Source organism: Camelus dromedarius, chromosome X (assembly GCF_036321535.1).
Source record: "Camelus dromedarius isolate mCamDro1 chromosome X, mCamDro1.pat, whole genome shotgun sequence".
In the NCBI taxonomy this organism is placed as follows: Eukaryota; Metazoa; Chordata; class Mammalia; order Artiodactyla; family Camelidae; genus Camelus; species Camelus dromedarius.
Genome location: NC_087472.1, coordinates 18253927 through 18274626, shown reverse-complemented (window position 1 = coordinate 18274626; position 20700 = coordinate 18253927). Strand labels below are relative to the sequence as shown.

At 34.5% G+C, this 20700-nt stretch overlaps 1 protein-coding gene across 4 annotated transcripts in view; it reads right to left on the bottom strand.

Moving 5' to 3' along the window:
• Nucleotides 1-18897, bottom strand: part of ZNF280C (zinc finger protein 280C) — a 46329-nt gene extending 27432 nt beyond the window's left edge. For 2 of the 4 annotated variants that reach the window (XM_010991562.3, XM_031446266.2), the window contains exons 1-6: nt 18752-18897; nt 10823-10868; nt 10655-10701; nt 6616-6762; nt 4119-4184; nt 3882-4018 (exon numbers count right to left, since the gene is read on the bottom strand). In XM_010991562.3, the coding sequence (XP_010989864.1) occupies nt 3882-4018; nt 4119-4184; nt 6616-6762; nt 10655-10685 (381 nt within the window). In that variant the 5' untranslated portion in view covers nt 10686-10701; nt 10823-10868; nt 18752-18897. The other 2 variants (XM_031446265.2, XM_010991563.3) reach the window with 2 other exon arrangements.
• Between the last annotated feature and the right edge of the window lie 1803 nt (nt 18898-20700).

Sequence of the window (20700 nt, the reverse complement as noted above, 5' to 3'; positions counted from 1 at the left end):
TTTGAGCCTTAATATGTATTATATAAAATCAATAATAGCTAGATGACTTAATTGTAACCAAGCATAATCTTACTGCAAGGTAATTATTTTCTCCAAATATTTGCACTTAAAAATGGAAAATATTCATTAGTATTTTCCAAAATAGTTCTTTATCAGAAGTTCCTCCAAATAAAGTTTATACTTTAAATCCTTTCCTAGGTGATAACTCTGGTCAATTAAGTACCACCATTTCAGAGAGCAAACACATTATTAAACATGTAGCTTGTTAAAATAATTTTCCAACTGGGATTTTTTAATATCTCATAAAATATTTCAGAAAGATACCAAATACAATGGTAAGGTACAGGAGGTGATAGATTGGGACTCAGAAGACCTTTCATTTTACTATGGAACCTTGGGCAAGTCACTTCTGAGATTCAAGTTATTCACCTTTCCAACTGAAATAATAGCCACCAATTATTGTCTATTTAAAATGTACTTGCCTCTTTCATAGTACAGACAGTCCCAGACTTGCGATGGTTCAACTTACAATTTTCCACATTACGATGATGTGAAAGTGATATGCATTCAGTAGAGACCGTACTTCAAATTTTCATCTTTTCTCAGGCTAGCAATATGTGGTACAATATTCTTGTGGTGCTGGGCAGTGGCAGCGAGCCGCAGCTCCCAGTCAGCCACGTGGTCACGAGGATAAACAACCAATACACTTAGAACCATTCTGTTCTTCACTTTCAGTACAGTATTCAATAAAACACATGAGATATTCAACACTTTAATATAAAATAAGCTTTGTATTAGATGATTTTGCCCTACCATAGGCTAATGTACAAGTGTTCTGAGTACATTTAACATAGGCTAGGCTAAGCTACGATGTTTGGTTGGTTAGGTGTATTAAGTGCATTTTCAATTTATAGTATTTTCAACTTACTATGGGTGTATCAAGACATAATCCCATCGTAAGTCAAGGAAGATCTATACTACATGTACTTATTCTATTAAGCAGTCATCACAACAGTACTAATGAAGACCTAATATGATCTCCCATGTTTTAAATAGGTAAACCAAAGTTAAGTATGGTTAAATCAGGTGCCCAGGACAACCCAGCTTGTTATTGATGATGAAACTGGAATTAGATCCCAGGTCAGCCTTTTTATAAAGCCTACGCCTTAAGCTACATCACACTTACTTTAAAAGGGATAATAATAATTATCTCCTTGCCTGCCCAAAAGAGTTATTAAGGTTACAGAGAATGAAAAAGTTTAAAAATTTAAGAGAAAATTCCCTTATATAGGATTCTCAATTCCTTTGAGAATATATATCTGACAATCTCAACCTTGGCTGCACATTAGAATCACCTGGAGAGTTTTTTGTTTTTAAATCTCTTATGCCCAGGTCCCAGACCAACTGATAAAAATCTCTATTTTTAAAAAGCTCCCTAGGATTGGGAACCTGATTGAGGAACTTTGATTAGACAATCATGGCCACAGAAATAAAAAAAAATTCTGAGTCTGGATAAGCTCCAGTTTCTAACTTTTCTAACAAGAAAGACACCCCCTCCCCACTTATTATTCTTTCTCCCTGGGTCCAAATAGGAATGATTTTCATCTATCTGCATTTAAATAATGATGTTTCCTCTATTGTTTTTTTCCCTAAATGCCAAACAGCTTATTATAGTATGAGAAAACCACCAAATTAATCTGATTCCAGCTAAAATTAAATAATTTTTGCATTTCTGATAGCCTGCCACCTTCAGGTGCACCTATTAAGTTTTTAAAAATATTAAAAACAGCCCGTGGATGCTTAGAGGATCCAAGTTTGAGAGCCAGTGGTTTGCGTAAATGCTCTCATTTTGGAAATGAAGAAATGAGACCCATAGAGGTTGTGACAATGTTCTACTTACAACAAAGACAGAATCAGCATTCAAGTCTCTCATTTTCAATTCAGGTTTCTTGGACTATGAGTCGAGGGCTCAAACCATTGATAATAGTTTCAGAGTGCAGATACAAGTTTTCCAAAATTCAAATTTTTGCTTGAAAGCTCAAATTTTATCATTGGCAAGAATACTATCAGTTTTCTTCCATGACAGGCACACTTTGTATATTTCTGAGTACTGCAAAACTGCACGTGGCAGACAGACTCTAAAGGTAGCCCCTATGATTTTCTCCTGATATTTACACTTGTACACTTGTATAATCTCCTGGTGAGTGTGGGCGGGACCTGTGATTGCTTCTGACCCACAGAATATGGCAAAAGTGATGGGATGTACATGACTATGCTACATTGCCCATTTTGCTGAGGACTTTCCTTCCCTTGCTGGCTTAGAGGAAGCAACCAAGTCATATTAGGAAGGCCTACATAGCAAGGAACTGAGGATGGTCTCCAGCTGAAAGCAGCAAGAAACTGATGCCTTTATCTGACAATCCACAAAGAGCTGGATATTGCCAACAACTATGTGAGCTTGGAAGCAGTGTAACTGATACTGCAGTTCTGGCCAACACCTTGATTGCAGCCTGGTGAGATCTTGAAACAGAGGACCTGGTTAAGTCATACCCCGACTTCTGACTCCCAGAAACCAAGAAATAATAAGTGTATAAGTGCTTTAAGCTGCTAAGTTTGTGGTACTATTGTTCTGCAGCAATAAATAATTACTCCATGATGCTCTGTCAGTCATCCTTTCAAGTAAAAATGGCATTCCATTTTTAAAATACCAGCCTGTTCAGCTTGCAATTCAATCTCACTAGTGCTTTTCCTCAAGAAAAACTTCATACTTTAAAACTAGACACAGAAATGCTTTATGCATACTACCCATTTCATCACACAGAATATTTAAAAAAAGTATATTCAAGGGTTGAGAGTTAATTAGAAGCAATTTATTACTTATTCAAGGATATTCTTAAGTGAAAGTGAAATTTTTCTACTGTGAGTGCTTGGTGGTCATCAATACAAAAACTACTAGTACAGTTTGGTGCCATTGCCTTGATTCCTATTAAGGCATCAGCAGTTTCACCCTCCATTGTCTTTGCTCCACTAGCATAAATGTTGAGAAGAGTTAAAAGGGCAAAGGTCTTAGTGCTATTACGACAACAGTTTTGACTTCATAGACCCTTAAAAGAGTCTCAGGGAACCCCAGTGGTCTGCGGAATATACCACTGCTCTAACACAATGCTTTTATTTTTAAAAGTATATACTTAAATATATGGATGGATGTGCATATTTTAAAAACTCTTGGCTAACTTGGATCAAAATCCCAGATCCATCATTTACCAGCTGTGTGGTCTTGAGTGAATTATTCAGACTCTCTGAGCCTCAGTTTCCTCAACTATAAAATGGAAGAAATAATCGTGCTTACCTCATAGGGAAGTCATAAGAATTAAAAGAGATTAACTTGTATATAGCATTTAGAACTAAGACTTATCCATATGACAGACTAACAAATGTTAAATATTACCATTATCTATTACTTCTGTTAAAAGTTTTTAAAAACTAGACTATGAAAGTATGTTTTCAGAATAAATAGCAACAATGACCTCAGAAAAATCTTCCCAATTAAGAATACTTGGTTCAGTTTACTATCTTAAGAATTTTGCCATCATGCAATATTCATTACTGATTATACTTTTTTACTTACCTTTAGATAGCAGTTTTCAATATTATACCTATTTAATTTAAGCATATTACCTAATTTATTAACAGGTTGGATAGTTAGTTCTTGCAGCTATTATTTTGGGTATTGGCTGAGCTATCATAAAGATGGTGACATTTTCTGATAGTGATTATGCTTCTCCTGAGATGGTAACAAGCTAAGACAGTCCACAATTCTAACTGAGTATTATAATATCCAATGTGTCCCTGAGCTAATGTGTAGTTTCAGAAACACTTACAGGTTTAGACACGTTCTGAACAATATCAGAGCTTTGTGAAGATTTAGATTCAGGACGAAATCTAGGCAAGGCAACCACTGGATATGCTGTTGGGTCTTTGTAGTGTTGACTTGTGGGCTTGAACGCATCAGTAACACCTGTATTTTAAAATTATACAATACATTGAATATTTTTCTACACAACCAATTTTGTAAAAATATTTCACTTTAAAATTAAAATAATACAATAATACTATACCTGGACTGACTGTCTCATTCTTTATTCCCTTTGAAGATGAGCTGGGGTTACCTCTGTTTAAAATATCTATAAAAAATTACATTTATTTTAAAATTTCTTATTTGAATGAAATGTATGTTAAGATAATAGAAAAACTTTCCAAAAATATATCCATATATAGCCAATAATTGAAGTATACTTCTTTCTCTTAATGGTGACAAGGTTATATATTAGACTTGGGTTACATGACTCGAAAAATCAAGCCCTTGCCCAATCCCCATGCCATGTTCACACCCCTAAAAGCCTAAAAGTTTCATTATGGGCAAGTACTATTACTCTTGACTTCTGAAGAAGATACTATCAGAGACTGCAGACTAAATTGAATGTAGAGTTTACAAAAGTTATCGCACATTTACTACTACACCAAAAGTCAATTTGAGCCTGATATGACCGTCTGGATCAGATTTAGATTGCTCACTCTTGTACCCATGTGAACCCATAATTTCCAGATTATTAAGGAATCAAATGAAAATTTGGAAGAGTAGAGGTCTACCTAAAATTGTAATTCGGAGAATGTACAAAGAAGGAAAAAAAAATCCCACAAAACATCCAAAAGTTTCCTTTTCTCCTCCTAGTATAAAGGAACCAGATCTCATAAAAAATTCTATAAAGTAAAAGGTCACACAAAAGTAGGATTGTTTCATAATATGCAGTACTCTGTGGCTAAGCACTACAGAAGTCTTTTAGGATAAAAATCCACCCATTCAAACAATCTGATATTACTTTCATTCAGAAATTCAAGATAAGTATTGTGACAATGAATATATGTATGTTCATGTATAACTGAAAAATTGTGCTCTACACTGGAAATTGACACAACATTGTAAACTGACTATAACTCAATAAAAAAACATTAAAAATTAAAAATAAATAAAATATATTATCTCTGGTAAAAAAAAAAAGTATTGACTCAAGCCATTAAAGAGCTATTCCTATAGTACTTTTTGGTGACTGCAGTCTATCAAACACAAGTTTTTATCTCTCTCTCCTTACAGTGGCTCTTTATAAATATTTAGCTCATGTTTCGTATGTTAAAATATTTTATGGCTCACACATAAAAACATCACTTAAATTCCGAGTTAATTTAGAAAAGAAATTTCACTGTGGTCAATTTTCTTTTTGATAGAATCACTTAAAACTAATATACATTATTCTAGTTGAGTCGTAGTCATCTATAATTGATATAAATCCAACATGAACTGTCATGCCTTCAATAAGATGATTTGAATAATTTTTAAATACGGTAATATTTCAGTATAAAAATAATCACAGTGACTAGGAAACAATAATTAAGAAACTATAATATTCTGTTCCTCTATCAGCAGCAAATATGCCAACATGGGTACTTCATTGAAGTGGCACTCTACTTAGCATCTCTCAATTTGCTGCAGGAAATGATACTGAGAATTAAACTAAATTAAATTATTCTACCATTGATAAAATTGAATAGAAGTGCTGTTCCAAGGTTAGAGTCAAGAGAAGCAAGAACTAGGCTTTCAGAAAATTAAAAGCTTTTCTTTTAACCACACTATTTGCACTACCATAGTAAGTAAGAAAACACTGGTATACTGGCTACATTCTTTGGTAAATTCTCCTGGATTTACAAAAGTAAATGTAATGAGAAAGAATCTGTTTCTTCATTTTCTGCTGAAACTCAGTATGTTGTTCCTCTGCATTTTACACATTTCTGACTGGACATTGTAACAAGTATCATCAATATCTTCACTTTAACATTATAACAATGTCAAGTCTAATTACTCTAACAGAAATCCACAGAGATGCTGGACATGTTCTGCTAGAAAGCCATGAGGATTAAGTGTGCTGACTGCCTAAATCATCCCAGTACAGTGGCTAAAGACCAGGCCATTGTGTATTCTTCATGAACATAATCAGGAGTTGCTGGAAGATGGGTGTAGTCAGAAGCTACAGCCCATGTTGGTACACAGACCAGCACCTATTTCGTAGCCATGAATCAAGATGACACTGATGAGGCAGTTGCCTGGATGTGAGAAGCACCATCAGAGACTAACACAAACTTATTTAGTAGTCTGATATTTTAAGCAAAGCATTCCAACACTTCCTTTTCTAGGCACATTTGGGCTTAAGGGAGAAAAAGAAAGATTAACAAATAAATGGGTAAACAGGCTACCTGGCTCCAATAAAATTACGATTTCCAATCTCAAAAGGCCTACAATGCTATTAGGTAACCTTAACCTTTAGCTAGTTAACTTTTTCCTTTTCTCTCATATGATATTTTAATCTTTCACATCTCCTTAGTCAAGACCCCAACCACATCCTTCCTTTGATTCTCACAAATTCTTACTGATCTCTATGCTCCCTCTCTCTCACCTCCAGCTCTTTAGACTACAAGGCTACAAGGACATATAAGACAGCCCCAGGTTTTTCCATTAGAAACAACATCTTATAAAACTTTGCTTCACTGAAAGTAAATGCTTACTTGAAATGGCTGGTTTTGAACTTGATATCTCTCCAACAAAGATCAGTTCATCATCATCTTCATCCTGAATTTCTTCTACTTTTTTCTGCCATGGTTCCAGCTCTTCTTCTTCACATTCCATGAACAGTTCTGCCATTTTGGAATTACCTAATTTTCACAATGAGGGAAACAAATCTTATTTTTTAATACATTTTTTGCAATACATAGTATGATATTTAAAGATGTACTTTAACAATTCTAATAGCAATTACTGAACTGGTATTTGTAGTCAGTACATGGTAACAAAAGTGTGAAACTCAGAACTCAATCTCTAAAGCCTTAACTAGTAAAATTAAGCTAGTTAGACAGCAGATGACAGCAGTTATTTACAGTGACCAATAAATTTTAGGAACAATCAAATCCAATCAAAGTTTCAGTTTTACGACTAGAATGATTATATCCATGAAAAAAGATTGTATCTCATTATTATCTGAAAAAAACTCTACAAACTTCTATATTAAGAAAAAGGAGATAAACTGAGAATAAGAAGCAACAGGTGAGAGATATACTAGAAAAACTGAAGCAGATTCAGGGATACCAGGCACAGGGCAAAGCAGGGATGAGGTACTGGAATGAAAATAGGGTAATTAAGTGAGGCTTATTCCATCCCAGAGCAGATTAAACATTTCTCACCTGAAGAAACTAAGTAAAGAACATACTGTGGATACTACCAGCCTACAAGTACTGACCAATCACACAGAGCTACGAGGAAGCATTTTAGTGCCTCATTCTTAAATCTGGATAGACAACCAATGAACACCAGAAATATGACTAAAATCTCCAATGTGAAAGACCAAAGCAATAAAACAGATCAAAAGATATTAAAGAAAACAGAGATAATACAGAGGATAGGAGAAAATATTAGAGAATGTAATTAGCATCTTTAAGAGATAAGAAAAGAATGTTATAAAAAGTAATATTCAGAAACAAAAAGATTAAAAATAAACTAGCCAAAATTCAGTAAAGAAAAATCAAAAGCCAAAATTGAGTAAATGTCTCACAAGTGGGACTCAAAGACAATAAATACACACATACTAAATAGAGAAGACAAGTTTGTTAGAAAATCAATTTCAAAGGTACAACACACATAATAAAAGTCTGAGAAAAAGGACAGGGGATATAATCAAAGAAAAAATACAAGAAAAATTCCTAGTTCTAAAGGACACAAATCTCCATATTGTTAAGGGCCCACCAGCACCTAGCACAATGATCAAGAAAAAAACCTACAATAGAAGGACATATCATGAAATTTCAGAATGCTGGAGATAAAGAGAATATTCCAAAATCTTGAGAGATAGAAGAAAGTTTGAATAATGCTTTCAAAAGTCTTAGTAAAAATAATTTTCAATTTAGAATTCTATACCCAGTCAAGATTTTTGTCAAGCATGAAGTTACATAATCTTTCATCAAGAATAAAGACCAGCAACATGACACAAAATTTACCTCCCATTCATTCCTTCTTTCTTAGGAAGAATCCACCAAAATATGAGACTTAAGGAGAAAGACACAGAATGCAGAAAACATGACATTCAACACAATATAAAGACAAAGGAAAGTCCCAGGACAATTGCTGTTCAACAGGTCCAGAGAGCAATCAGCCAGAGTGGAGCAGAACATTACTCCCAGGAGGAATGTCTCCAAGAAACCACACACACACACACACACACACACACACACACAAAAGATTAAAAATTAAATTGTTAGGTTATCTGGCAAGTTCTACCATGTAGAAAATAAAGTTAAAAGGCTACAGCAGGGTGTGAGAAGACTTGGCTACAGATTTTAATTAAGTTTAAAAAACCAAAAAATTTAAATTGTTGGATATATTAAAAAAAGAGAAAAAGGAAATGTATCCATAACATATTATTATCATCTTACTATGCTCATCAGCAAAGAATGTTTATTATGGTCATTGTCATAAAAACATGAAATACGATTTACCAAAAAACTGAGATATAACTATATTGGGAGATGCTTGGGGGGGAGTAGTAAGTGTAAGAAAACTAAAATCTTCCTATTTCTTGATGGAAAAATCATTAGATAATGGCAAAATACTGATGATTAAAGAGACAGCAGTATGTGTTTTAAAAATTTAGAAACATGAAAGTCATCAGCAAAACAGCGAAACCATTGAAAGTGGATGCCTTGAAAAAACAGGGAGTACCTAAGCCCCAAACACATGCACACCCCTCTCACTTGTTCTCTCACTCTTCAAGAATCTGTGGTTATACAACTTACAACTTTCTGATTCCTTGTCTTTTTAAAATTATGCATGTATTATTTCTAAAAAGCACCCAAATTAAAATAATAGCAATCAGGATGGATACAAGTGGCATTAGATATATGGAGTGAGATGTGGATGGGGGAACAACTTAAAAAAAATAAAAACAAAACAAAATATAACTGTAGGGTTCTGGCTTAGACAATGATATCTTTTTTATTAGACAATGGTATTTAAAAGTTATCTTTTAAATGAAGTAATTGCAAAAGGTAATTTTACTAGATTAAAACAATGTCATTTCTACTTTTAACTCAAAATTAAAAGGTGCTATGTGAAAACAGTGATTTGAGGATGGTACACAAATGAAACACCTTGTCAAATTGGTATTATTCTCTAATACATTTTTAAAATTTAATTTCCCCTTCCATACAGGTATGCCAAATTATTTCTTGGCATAATGTTGTTTAATGCTTAGTAGTTCACCTACCATAAAACAAAACAAAAAACCTTCCCACCCTGCCAAATGTAACCAATTTTATGAACTTACCCCTTTCTTTTATAAACCTTACTTTAAAAAGTATATACAGAATGCTCTAAGTGAAATAATTAAGAGTGTAATTCATAGTTTAGCATTTGTATTTGCATATTCTTGAAAATGCCATCTTCATTGTGTCCCTCAGAGCCCTTATTTGTACCACTTCCATCTAAAATACTCTTTCTTCTTACCTTATATTGTCCATATAACTCAAGTATAGTAGAAAGAGCATGAATTTGACATCAAATTGAATAGTTCAAATCTTCACTGCACCATTTCTAATCATGTGACTCTGGAGAAATGACTTCAATCTGTTTTCTCACCTTTAACATGAGTATAATATCTACCTAACAGAAGTAGTAATGTACATTTAGGGAAAAGCTATATGAAGTGTCTAACTTCAAGCAATAGTCAACAAAATATTCTCTGCTCTTTCCCAACTCTTGGTACAATTAAAACTTCCTCAGTAAACCATCAGACTCTGTTTTTCTTCCACCTCTTACTACACTGATAGCCTATGCCAGGCAATTCAAGATACATTATGTATGATCTCAAACTGCTCATTATTTCTTAATGTGTCTTAACTGTACATGTCTAACTCCAACGTAGGCTCCTTGAGAGTAAAGAACATATTTTCTTCTTTCCTTGCATTTCCTCCTACACACAGTAGTCTACTGGATGTGGAGTAGGCACTTAACATGGTAATCTAAGAGCTAAGAAACTAGGCAAAGTCAGGTAATGCCAAATTTTTAAAAATGAGACAGACTCATGTATACTGATAATTTAAAAAAACTTTATATCTAGGTTAATACCACATTCTTGGTACCATGTTGACACATAGGTCTTCCTCATTCTTCTTAACTAGGTACTGACACTGTCAATATATTCAAGATAGATTGTTGACTAAAAAATTTTAAAAGGCACATATAGCATATAGTATGATCTTATTTAGAAATAGTTTTTTTTTTTGTCTCTGCATAGAAAAAAGTTTGTGATTATGTATACCAAACCAATAACAGTAGTTATTTCTGGAGATGAAGAAGAAACACTTCATTTCTACTTTACTGACATTTTTATTGTATGTATTTCTTTTTTACTATGAGCATGTATTACTTTAATAAATTTAAGTATTTCTGTGTGTTTTTTAATGTGCCCACTTCTGTCTCTCTCATCTTTTCTCAAGAAGCAAGCTTATCAGTAAAAGAGCCACGCATACTAGTATCACTTGCAGCAGCAATACTTACTTTTTGGTTGAAAAGGGTTGTCGTCGTCCATCAAGTTGCAGAGTCACCTAGGCATTAACACATGGCATCAATCAATTTTATGAGTCACTCTAAGTAACATCAAATATTGAAACATGATACTTGGAATTCAGAAATCTTTGGGTCTAATTTCGACCTCCAGAAACTCACCATGTGACTCCAGACAAGGTAGCAAGTTAGGTTTTAGTTTTCTACCCTATAAAATAAAGATACTTAGTATTAGGATGGATTTGTTAAAGTAAATGTATACACATTAAATATTTTTCTCTACAAAAAGCTTATCTTTCGAGTTTGTTATGTTTGATATACACATGCTACCCACTTTCCATAATTGTTTCACTCCTGAATGAATGGAAATTTGATAAATAAAATGCTGAATGTATTATTTACTTGAAGAAATCTGATGAATTATTAAATTACAAATAATTTTTAAAAGGCACCCTTTTGTAAAAAATGAGTAATCACCCTGAAATATATGCTTTAGCAAATCTGAATTTTGAAATGCTAAGTAACATTAATCTTTAACTGTTATTCTTCATATTTCAGAAATAATATAAAAAACACACTCAAAGAAATTTTTAGGGTTTTTTTTTTTTGGTTTCTTATCAATGCTAACTGAAAGGAACACAAAATTAGTTGGATACATTTTATAATAGATTAATTCATTAAAAAATTACTCATTGACTTCTGTGTTTAATGTAATGTGTTCAGTTTTGGGAAAAAAGATGACTAAGTCATAGTTCTTATCTTTATAAGTTTACAATCTAATGTCTATGTTTCTTTGGGCTTTTTAAAAAGTTGTTACATTAAATATTTCCCCCCCAAAATTTAAATTGCTTTTTTTAAAACAGGAATTTCTGTTCTGAATTCTCATGCACATACCGTATTCTTTACATAAAAGATAAACATGCTTAAAAAACTATTTCAGCTATTTAAAAAAGTTAAAACTTAGACATCAATAATCTAAAGTATTAAGATAAACAGCTCTGAGTCTCCACATTTGTCTTTATCCTCAGACTGGCACAAGCTATCTTGCTTTTTCCAATTTCAAATCATTTAGACTGAGTTAGACCAAAGGAAAAAAAACTACTCTAACTGCAGAAAAAAATTATTGTTATAAATGTTTGAATTACTATTACAAGAATCTCTAGTGAATTCTGTACTTAAGTAAATTTCCCTAGTTCTGAGATTTGGCTATTGAAACCTCTGCACTCAACTATTTAAATAGTTATTGCTTGTCCCTAAATTAGAATTAAGGTAATGCATATGTCAGGTAGATAAATACATGACAATTCTTGCTCAGCATTAAGGACCTACTATTCCCAAGAATACAGAACTTTTTCAAGAGTCACAACTGGACAGACTATGAGACTCATATAGAACACTTGCATTAAATGATCATATAAAATATCTATTGGTACAAATACCCTAAATTAATACTAAATGTACAAATAGTCTATATAAACAAGTCATATCCACTGCCCATGGCTACAGAGATAGCTTTTGAGGTTGACAGCAGCCACCAAGATGCCTCAATTGGTACATCCATAAATACTCTATGCCATTAGAACCATAACTTCAGTCTAAAGGTGTACTATCCAATAAGGTGGTTGAGCACCTCAAAACTACCTCAGAGTTTTGGTGGCAAGGCAAGGAATTCTATGGGAAATTAAGTCATCTGTCAGAAAAATGGAATATCTAGCAAACTATGCAGGAGTATCTTTGAGTTCCTCTAATAGCAATTCCAAAGGGTTTCTAGGTTCTGCAACTTGGAATTGGCACCAAAATAAGCAGAAAAGAAAAGAACTATTAACTTAGGTAGACACACTATGCCCATATTTAGACATAGACACTGGTCCTATGGGGAAAAATGAATTCTGAGTGAGTAATGAAAGGCCTCTTGGAGCACAACCCATTCAGTTTTTAGAGACTACATGAATAATTATAATTACCATTTATATATTTTTTTATTTAAGCTTTTATACAAATAAAATTGAACTACCTTTTAAGAGTTAATTCTACAGATTTTTAGAAAATTGTGGATTATAATAGTTAAAATGGTAAATTTTACATTATGTATATTTTACCACAAGATAAAATATTGTTAAAATTAATAGATGTCATTTCATACCCAATAAGATGGTTTTAACTAAAAAGACAGATAATAACAAGCGTCAGCAATTATATGGAGAAATTGGAACCCCTCATACACTGCTGGTAGGAATATAAGATGGAGCAGTTACTGCAGAAAACACTTTGGCAGTTCTTCACTAAATTAGACATAAAGTTACCATATGACCCAGCAATTCTACTCCTAAGCAAGAGGGAATTGAAAACATATATCCACACAAAAACTTGTAAATGAATGTTCATAGCAGTATTATTGATAATAGCAAAAAAGAAGCAAACAACTCAAATGCCTGATTGATTAAAAAGAAATGTCATATACCTATAAAATGGAATAATATTATCATAACAAGGAATGGAGTACACATACATACTACAAAATGGATGGATGGACCTTGAGAACATTATACTAAGTGAAAGAAGCCAGTCAAAAAAGCCATGTCATTTATACAAAATGTCCAGAAATGGCAAATCCATAAAGGCACAAAGCAGAGTAGTGATTGCTTAGGACTGGGAGGGTTGGGGGAAAATGGGGAGTGACTCCTTATGGCTATGGGGTTTCTTTTTGGGGTGATAAAATGTTTTAAAATTGATAGTGGTGATGGTTGTACAAGACTGTGAATGTACTAAAATTACTGAATTGTACACTTCAAATGGGTGAATTGTATGTTATGTGAATTACAGCTCAATAAAGCTGTTAAGCATATAATAAGCTGGTAAGAAATAAGCCTGGCAGTGATGGAAATCACTATGTGGAGAAAGATGACCTAAGAAAGAAGCCAACAAAGAGAACAGCAAAGCCATAAGATTCTGGGGTAGAGAAAAAGAGGGTAAGATAGGGAGACATTTAAGTTCTGATGATACCATTTAAACTCCTAAAGCTAGCCATGCTTGAAGCAAATTAACTACTAAAACTTTTCAGTTAAGAGAGGGAATAACTGTTCATTTCTGGTTAAACTACTATGAGTTAGGTTTCTGGTACTTACATTTAAGAGTAATAATACACTTTCTTATGGCTTACACTAACATTTTTTAAATTAACAGACCTCTGGGAAAATAGTTATATTCCAGATGGTACAAGAAAGCTCTAAAACAATATATTGTTTTGCTGTCTACCTAAAAAATTAACATAAGCATACTCTGAGGATCATCTGAATGACTATCTTATAACTAAATTCAGTCGCATAATTTCAGTACTCATGTTTTTTAAAAATTGAGATATAACTGACATATAACATATTAGTTTCAGGTGTACAACATAAATGATTTAATATATGTATATACTGCAAAATGATCACTACAGTAAATCTAGCTAACATCCATCACCACATATAGTTACAATTTTTTCTTGTGATGAGAACTTTTAAGATTTATTCTCTTTGCAACTTTCAAATATACAATATAATCTTTTTCTCATTCTTATTTTTATTGAAATGTAGTCGATTTACAGTGTTAGTTTCAGGTATACAGCAAAGTAATTCAGTCATACATATTATAATATAGTCTTATTAACTGTAGTCACCACTCTGTATACATACACAGGACTTATGTATTTTATAACTGGAAGTTTGTACCTTTTGACCACCTTCACCCAATTCACCATCCACCCCCTCACAACCAGCAATCTGTTCTCTGTATCTATGCATAGTCTGGTTTTTTTTTTTTTAAAGATCACATACAAGTGAGGTCATATGATCTTTGTCTTTCTCTGTTTTAGCATAATGCCCCAAAGATCCATCCATGTTGTCACAAATGGCAGGATTTCCTTCTTATTTTATGGCTGAATAATATTCTACATTTTCTTTATTTGTTCATCAAACAATGGACGCTTAAGTGGAATTGTTAGATCATATCAGTACTCATGTTTTTGCCTGTATTTACTATTGTATCATCATTAAATACTATCACTTTCACTCTTGCAGGCTAATAGTAAGAGAACAGAGGGTGATAATGTCTAAATGATGCATCTGCACTAAATAAAAGGGAAATGACAGTATATATGGTTAGCTATAGAAATGAAAGTATTGTAAAGGTTCAAATAGAAAAATCTTGCTAGTTTTGATAGGTATGAATCATAGGTATGAAAAACTCAAGAAAAGTACTCAGTAACTTTGTTTCACCAAAATATATTATTCAATGTATTAAAGTTGATTCAAATAACATTGATGGTACAGTTTTAATTATTTTGTTTTATGATTGCATAAGAATTCTAAGAATATTTCAACATTTTAAGTAAGAGGCTGTCTGTGAAAATGTTTTTCTTACAATAGGAATTAATTGGTACAGTATTCAAATCCTTGGTTTCTTAGACAATTTCACTGGCACCTAAACAATTCAAACTCTCTAACCAGGTTTTGGGAACAAATTACATATAATTTAGAAGGAAAATATAGGCTCATCATCTTTTCTTTGTCCAAGAAGTTTTTATATTGTGGGAATTATTTTTTGAAATCCTGAACACATGAAGTCCAGGTACATTCTGAGCAGATATTTCTTTAATAACTTTACTATTCCCCCTTAATTTACTTGGGTTTTCAACTTTTGTCTCTGTTAACTTTCATACTTCATCTATTTATAGAAAATAGCTAGTTGACATTTAGATTAAAAATTCATTAGCATATACTTTGCAAAGACTGTCTATATATTTAAAACACTTTAAAGTGAGTTTTTGGGAGGGACCACCATTATAATAAAATTTGCTTTCTGCAAAGTAATTTTTATATTCAGAGTAAAGACTTTATCTATAAGAAGATGATTTTATTGTAATTCATATGTAAAATATATAACCTGGAGAAAATACTAATGCATAACTGGCCTTTCAAAGCCAAACTATATAATAAATATTTTATATAAGTTTCATAAGATATTCCATAATCACTAATTCCTGAAGTTACCTCAAGAAAAATGTATTATTAATTAATTCACATTTTATAGGAGTAAAGCTCATCCACTAGGGAAAATATCAAGTGAAAATGTGGAGCCCAATTATGGGAACACTGGACATAGGGGCTGAGTAACTGAGTCAGAATTTGGAGCCTACCACCTTCTGGTTGCCAAACCTATAGGATGTTTACTTCACCTCTTTGAACTTAGTCTTTCTATCTGTAAAATGAAAACAGTAATACCTTCCTTGCAGCAGTACTGGAGGATTAAATAAAGCACATGAAAAATTACTGTACAGTACTTTGTATTATTTTGCTCAACTTTTCTTCTTTACTGAAAGTCATACTACAAGTTGATGAATATAAGCACTAAAAAGAAAATAAAATTCTAGTCTGTGCATAGAACTGTTAAAAATATTGCCACAAATAAAGTACACCAGATCAGTAGTTCTCAAACTCTCTGGTCTCAGAATCACTTTTCATTCTTAAAACTTATTGAGGAAGTCAGTGAGCTTTTTGTGTATGTGAATTATAGCTATTGATATTTACCATATTAAAAATTGAAATTTAGAAAAATTAAATATATATTAACTTATTTAAAGTAATAATAAGCCCATTATATGCTCATATAAATATATTTTTTAAAAAAATAACTATTTTTAAAACCAAAAGTTTAATGAAAAGAGTGGCACTGATTTACATTTTTGCAATGTCTTTAAAATCTGTCTTAATAAAAGACAATTGGATTCTTTTATCAGCTTCTGAAATGTATTTTTTGTTTTTCTAAGTATATACAAAGAAGTAGATCATATCTAAATCCTTAAATATCTAATAAATAAAATTGGTTTCACTATTTCTTTATTCTTATGTAAATTATTTCTCCTTAAAAGAAAACTGCTTTGCAAGAAATGAATTACAAAAGTCTAGACACATTTTTGATACAAATTACTGAGTAAACCAAGTCTTCTTCAGTCATTATTTAAAACAACCCAACTGAAAATCAAGTATTTTTAAGCCCTTCTCTAAAGCAGAAAGGAAGAAAACATATTCAGGGTTATATATTTAACCAGCTAATATGTCATAAATATTTCTGATCTTTGAAAAGTTACTTTTGAAATAACAAAATATATCTTCAATATAAATTTCCAATATTCTGTCACTAAAACTATGGATTACTTTATATTTACAAAAATTGCTATTCATTTAGGTATCTCCCCTGTCCAATTAGTATAACAAGAGCAACAACAAAAAAATTAGGGATGGCTCCACATCCTCTTGAATAAAGAAAACAAACTGCAGAGACAAAGAGGTACAGAATTATTTATCCCTTTCCCTTTATTCTCCTCTTCTGCTAAAAAAGTTGATGCTAAGACATAAATTTCAGCTGGGCTGAAGAAATCAGAGTGGACTAGAAAACATAATTGGGGAAAATGGGTTGAATAAGGGAAGCTGAAATTTGGAGTGTTTCAACATAGAACTTTTTTCATCTTTTCAACATGCTTGGAAAAAATAACAATATTATTTAAATACTAAAAAAATGAAAAGATATTAAGTCTTAAAATTTTTAAATATAAAGGAAAAGAAAATTGAAAAATATTTCTTATATATTTTAGGTGAGTCTCTTGCTTACTCTCCTTGACAATCCCACTCTCATAGAACATGGAGCATAATACAGTGAACTGAGCATTTGGTGAGGAGTCACAAGACCTAGGTTCAAGAATTGATTCTATCACTCTTAGCCACAAGTTTTCTCCTTAAGGATGTTTCCTCACCTTCTAAACAGTTCTGTCAACACTCCACCGCCCACCTTAAAACAGGTAGATAGCAATGAAATATACAAAATAAAAGATAACAACTGCAGTGGGATTTGCACCAACGTTAAAACATCTAGGGCACATAGCCTTAATTTTTATAAGCAAATTAATGTCTTCATAAGCTCAGTAAAGTTTCTGCTTATGGAGACAGTTTGAGTTTTCACTGTAGCAGCGCCCCGCCCCCCCCCGCCGCCCCCCCAAAGCAGGATACATCACAAATGCTAAGACGAGAGTTTTGTAGTTTAAAACTCTACTTCTTGGTTTTAATCTTATGTTTAATGGCACCAGAAGACATTAGAAATCACAGTTTAAACCTGAAAATAATAAAGGCAAATTTTAAGTTCACAGATTTTTTTTAAAAAAAACTAAAAAATCTTTCCAAACAAAGAGAACTCCTTCTATGAAGATCTCCTGTGCTTGCAGAAGCTAGTTCACTTGACATTTTCTTCTCTCATTTCTCCTTTCAAAAAAGCATTAAAACTTTAGATAAGTCAAGAGGAACTCCCCCGGTGTCTAGAGAAGGATAAAACCTCAGAATGAGATATTTTTTTCCGTCTCGTTAAGTAAAACCCGCAAAGATCAATGTCAAAAAATTGTGTCTCTTAACTCCACATTTCTCCTCAGGGCTCTTCTCTAAACAATAACGGAATGGAGCACGGCTTCTATGACGGAGGAGCGAAGTCCCTTTGGCAAGAACAAGGGTGTGAGCATTGAATGGCCAGTAACCTGGGTGGGGGACCTGGATAGAAAGGAGGCCCCTGAGGCCAGAAAGTTCGGGACCCTCTCTGGTCTCTATTCCCCTGACTGAAGAGACTTAGGGGTGGGCGGGTCTCCTCAAATATCGGCATCGTATGTACAAAAGACCAAAGGGAGTTGCCTCCAGAAAAAAAAGCCGAAACCAGACTGGGACAGACAGACACATAGGCCCCGGAAGGTGAGGGGGTAGCCGCGGCTCTCGCGCGGCCCCCGGGGGCCTAAAGACGGCGGCCTGGCCAAACCGCCAAGCAGCTACCTTCGGAGATGCCTCCCCCGCCGGGCTAGCGCAAGATGGTGGCCCACCCGCCACCGCGCCGCCAAGTCCGTCCCCTCCCCCGCGCTCGGGGCCATCCCGGCGACCCACGCCACCATCCAGACCCTCGACCTGCACTCCTCAGGGCCGCGGCACCTCAGCTGCCCTCAGAGCAAGGCGGCCACCGCCTCCCGGGAGAGGCCCTACACGCTTCCGCGCGGCGCAGGCGGGGGCGGGGGACACTTACCGCGAGCGGAGCAGGTCGGCCTGACTGGGACTCGGAGGAGGAGGAGAAAGAGGAGGAGGAAAGGGAGGAGCGCGAAAACATTAAGCGGAGGCCACAGGCGTAGCGACCGCCTGGGCGACTCTCCGCGCGGAATGAGCGCCTCAGAACACGGCAGAAGTATATATCTACGCGCGATGCCTCATGGGTAGACGCCAGCTTCTCCTCCCGCCCCCCCCCAAACATCCGGGTTTCTTTTCTAACTGACTCGGGAGGGCGGGCGCGGACATGTGCGCGGACTTACATATTCTCGAAGGCAACGGCACTTTGGCCGTGGGTGTTGGTTTGTGGGCCACTTGCGGCTGGCCAGGGCGAGGGCTCGGCGGTGATGCCAGTCTTAGCGAGCCCACTGTCGAACCCTGGTTGCAGTCCCGACATCAGGGATGCGTATAATATCTGAGTACAGGGAAACGTGAATTCTGGGTCCTCCCAGTATGTAATGGCTAGAGGCACCAATTTAAAAAAAACTACCGGAGAGGTGAAGACACAAACCGATGAGTAAAAGAAATAAAAGTCAGGGTATTTAAATATTTAGTTAATTTCACTAAATTTGTTGTAAGAGTATGATTTCGTTCGCATCTGTTATTCCTGTCATATAGATGTCCGTAATAGTTATTAAAATGTTAAGAAAAAAATACATTTACAGGAAAAACATTTGCCACGAAACTGCTTGCAAAAACAGTTTCTAAACAATGTGTTCTAAACAGTATAGAAAATCTCCTCTCCAAATTTTCCTCACGAGATCTGTGGTACTAGTGGTCCTCCTCTCAAGAGTTACCGAGACTTAAAATCTTGCCTCAATAGTTCCTTAACACACACGTAAGTTCAGTCACTGAACTGTATCAATTCTTCTATCTGAGCTAGCTGCTTCTTTCTCACCTATACCGCTCTTTGCTACTGGCCCTGAAAATAAACTTTACAAGAACAGCCAGAGAATAATCAAAATTACAAACATAGAAAGTTTAAAATTTCAAAATCTTTATTCATAGATTGTCCCCCACTTCCGGGCAGGCTGATAAGAAAGCCCAGCGCTCTCTCCTTTGCTGTCAGTGGGAAATTTAAAATTAGCTAATTAAAGTCCTGGCGCCTTTGCCCTCGGCGCAGGTAGGAAATTTCAACTGGCAGTTCTCCAGCCCGCCTGTTCCTTTGGCGCAGGGGGGAAATTTAAAATTTGCGACTCTACAGTCAATGAGGGGACTCCCTCATCCTCTCTTTCAAGCCAGCCCTGACCATATTGTTCCCCCTGCTCTCCCTAGGGGTCCCTCGAGTAATACAATTTCTCTCAAATTCTATGTATAGTGTCATGAGCTTGCACATCTGAACTAAAATTAGGAGGAAAGAGTCAACCTGCCTCAGAGGGATAACCAGAAATCGTTTATAAATCAACCCAAAATTCCAATTCAATTTATTATTTTTTCATTAAAAATATAATGGCCAAGAAGACCAGAAAACTCTGGTCAGCAAATTTTCTCTCAAAAGGAAATGTACACTAGAAGCCAAATTATAGTAAAAAGGATGCCTTGTGAGAATGGAATCAGCACGTGGGAAATTGTTTGGATGATTTTGACCACTCTATCCTTAAAACTTCTCAAGCTTTTGAAAAATCACCTTCTTAGTTCTCTTAACTAACTGTCCACGTGTCCCCCCACTCTCACCCCAGGACTGCCATTAATCAAGATTTACTACTGTACAGCCTTTTTTGGGGCATTTTTAAAAATTGAGATAAATTAACATAAAAATTCACCATTTTAAAGTGTGCAATACAGTGATTTCTAACATATTCACAGTGTTGTATAACTATCTCCACTGCCTAATTAGAGCATTTTCATCATCCCTAAAAAGAAGCCCCATACTTGTTAATAGGCATGCCCAACTCCTTCCTATCCACATCACCAAGCAATCTTTAATCAATT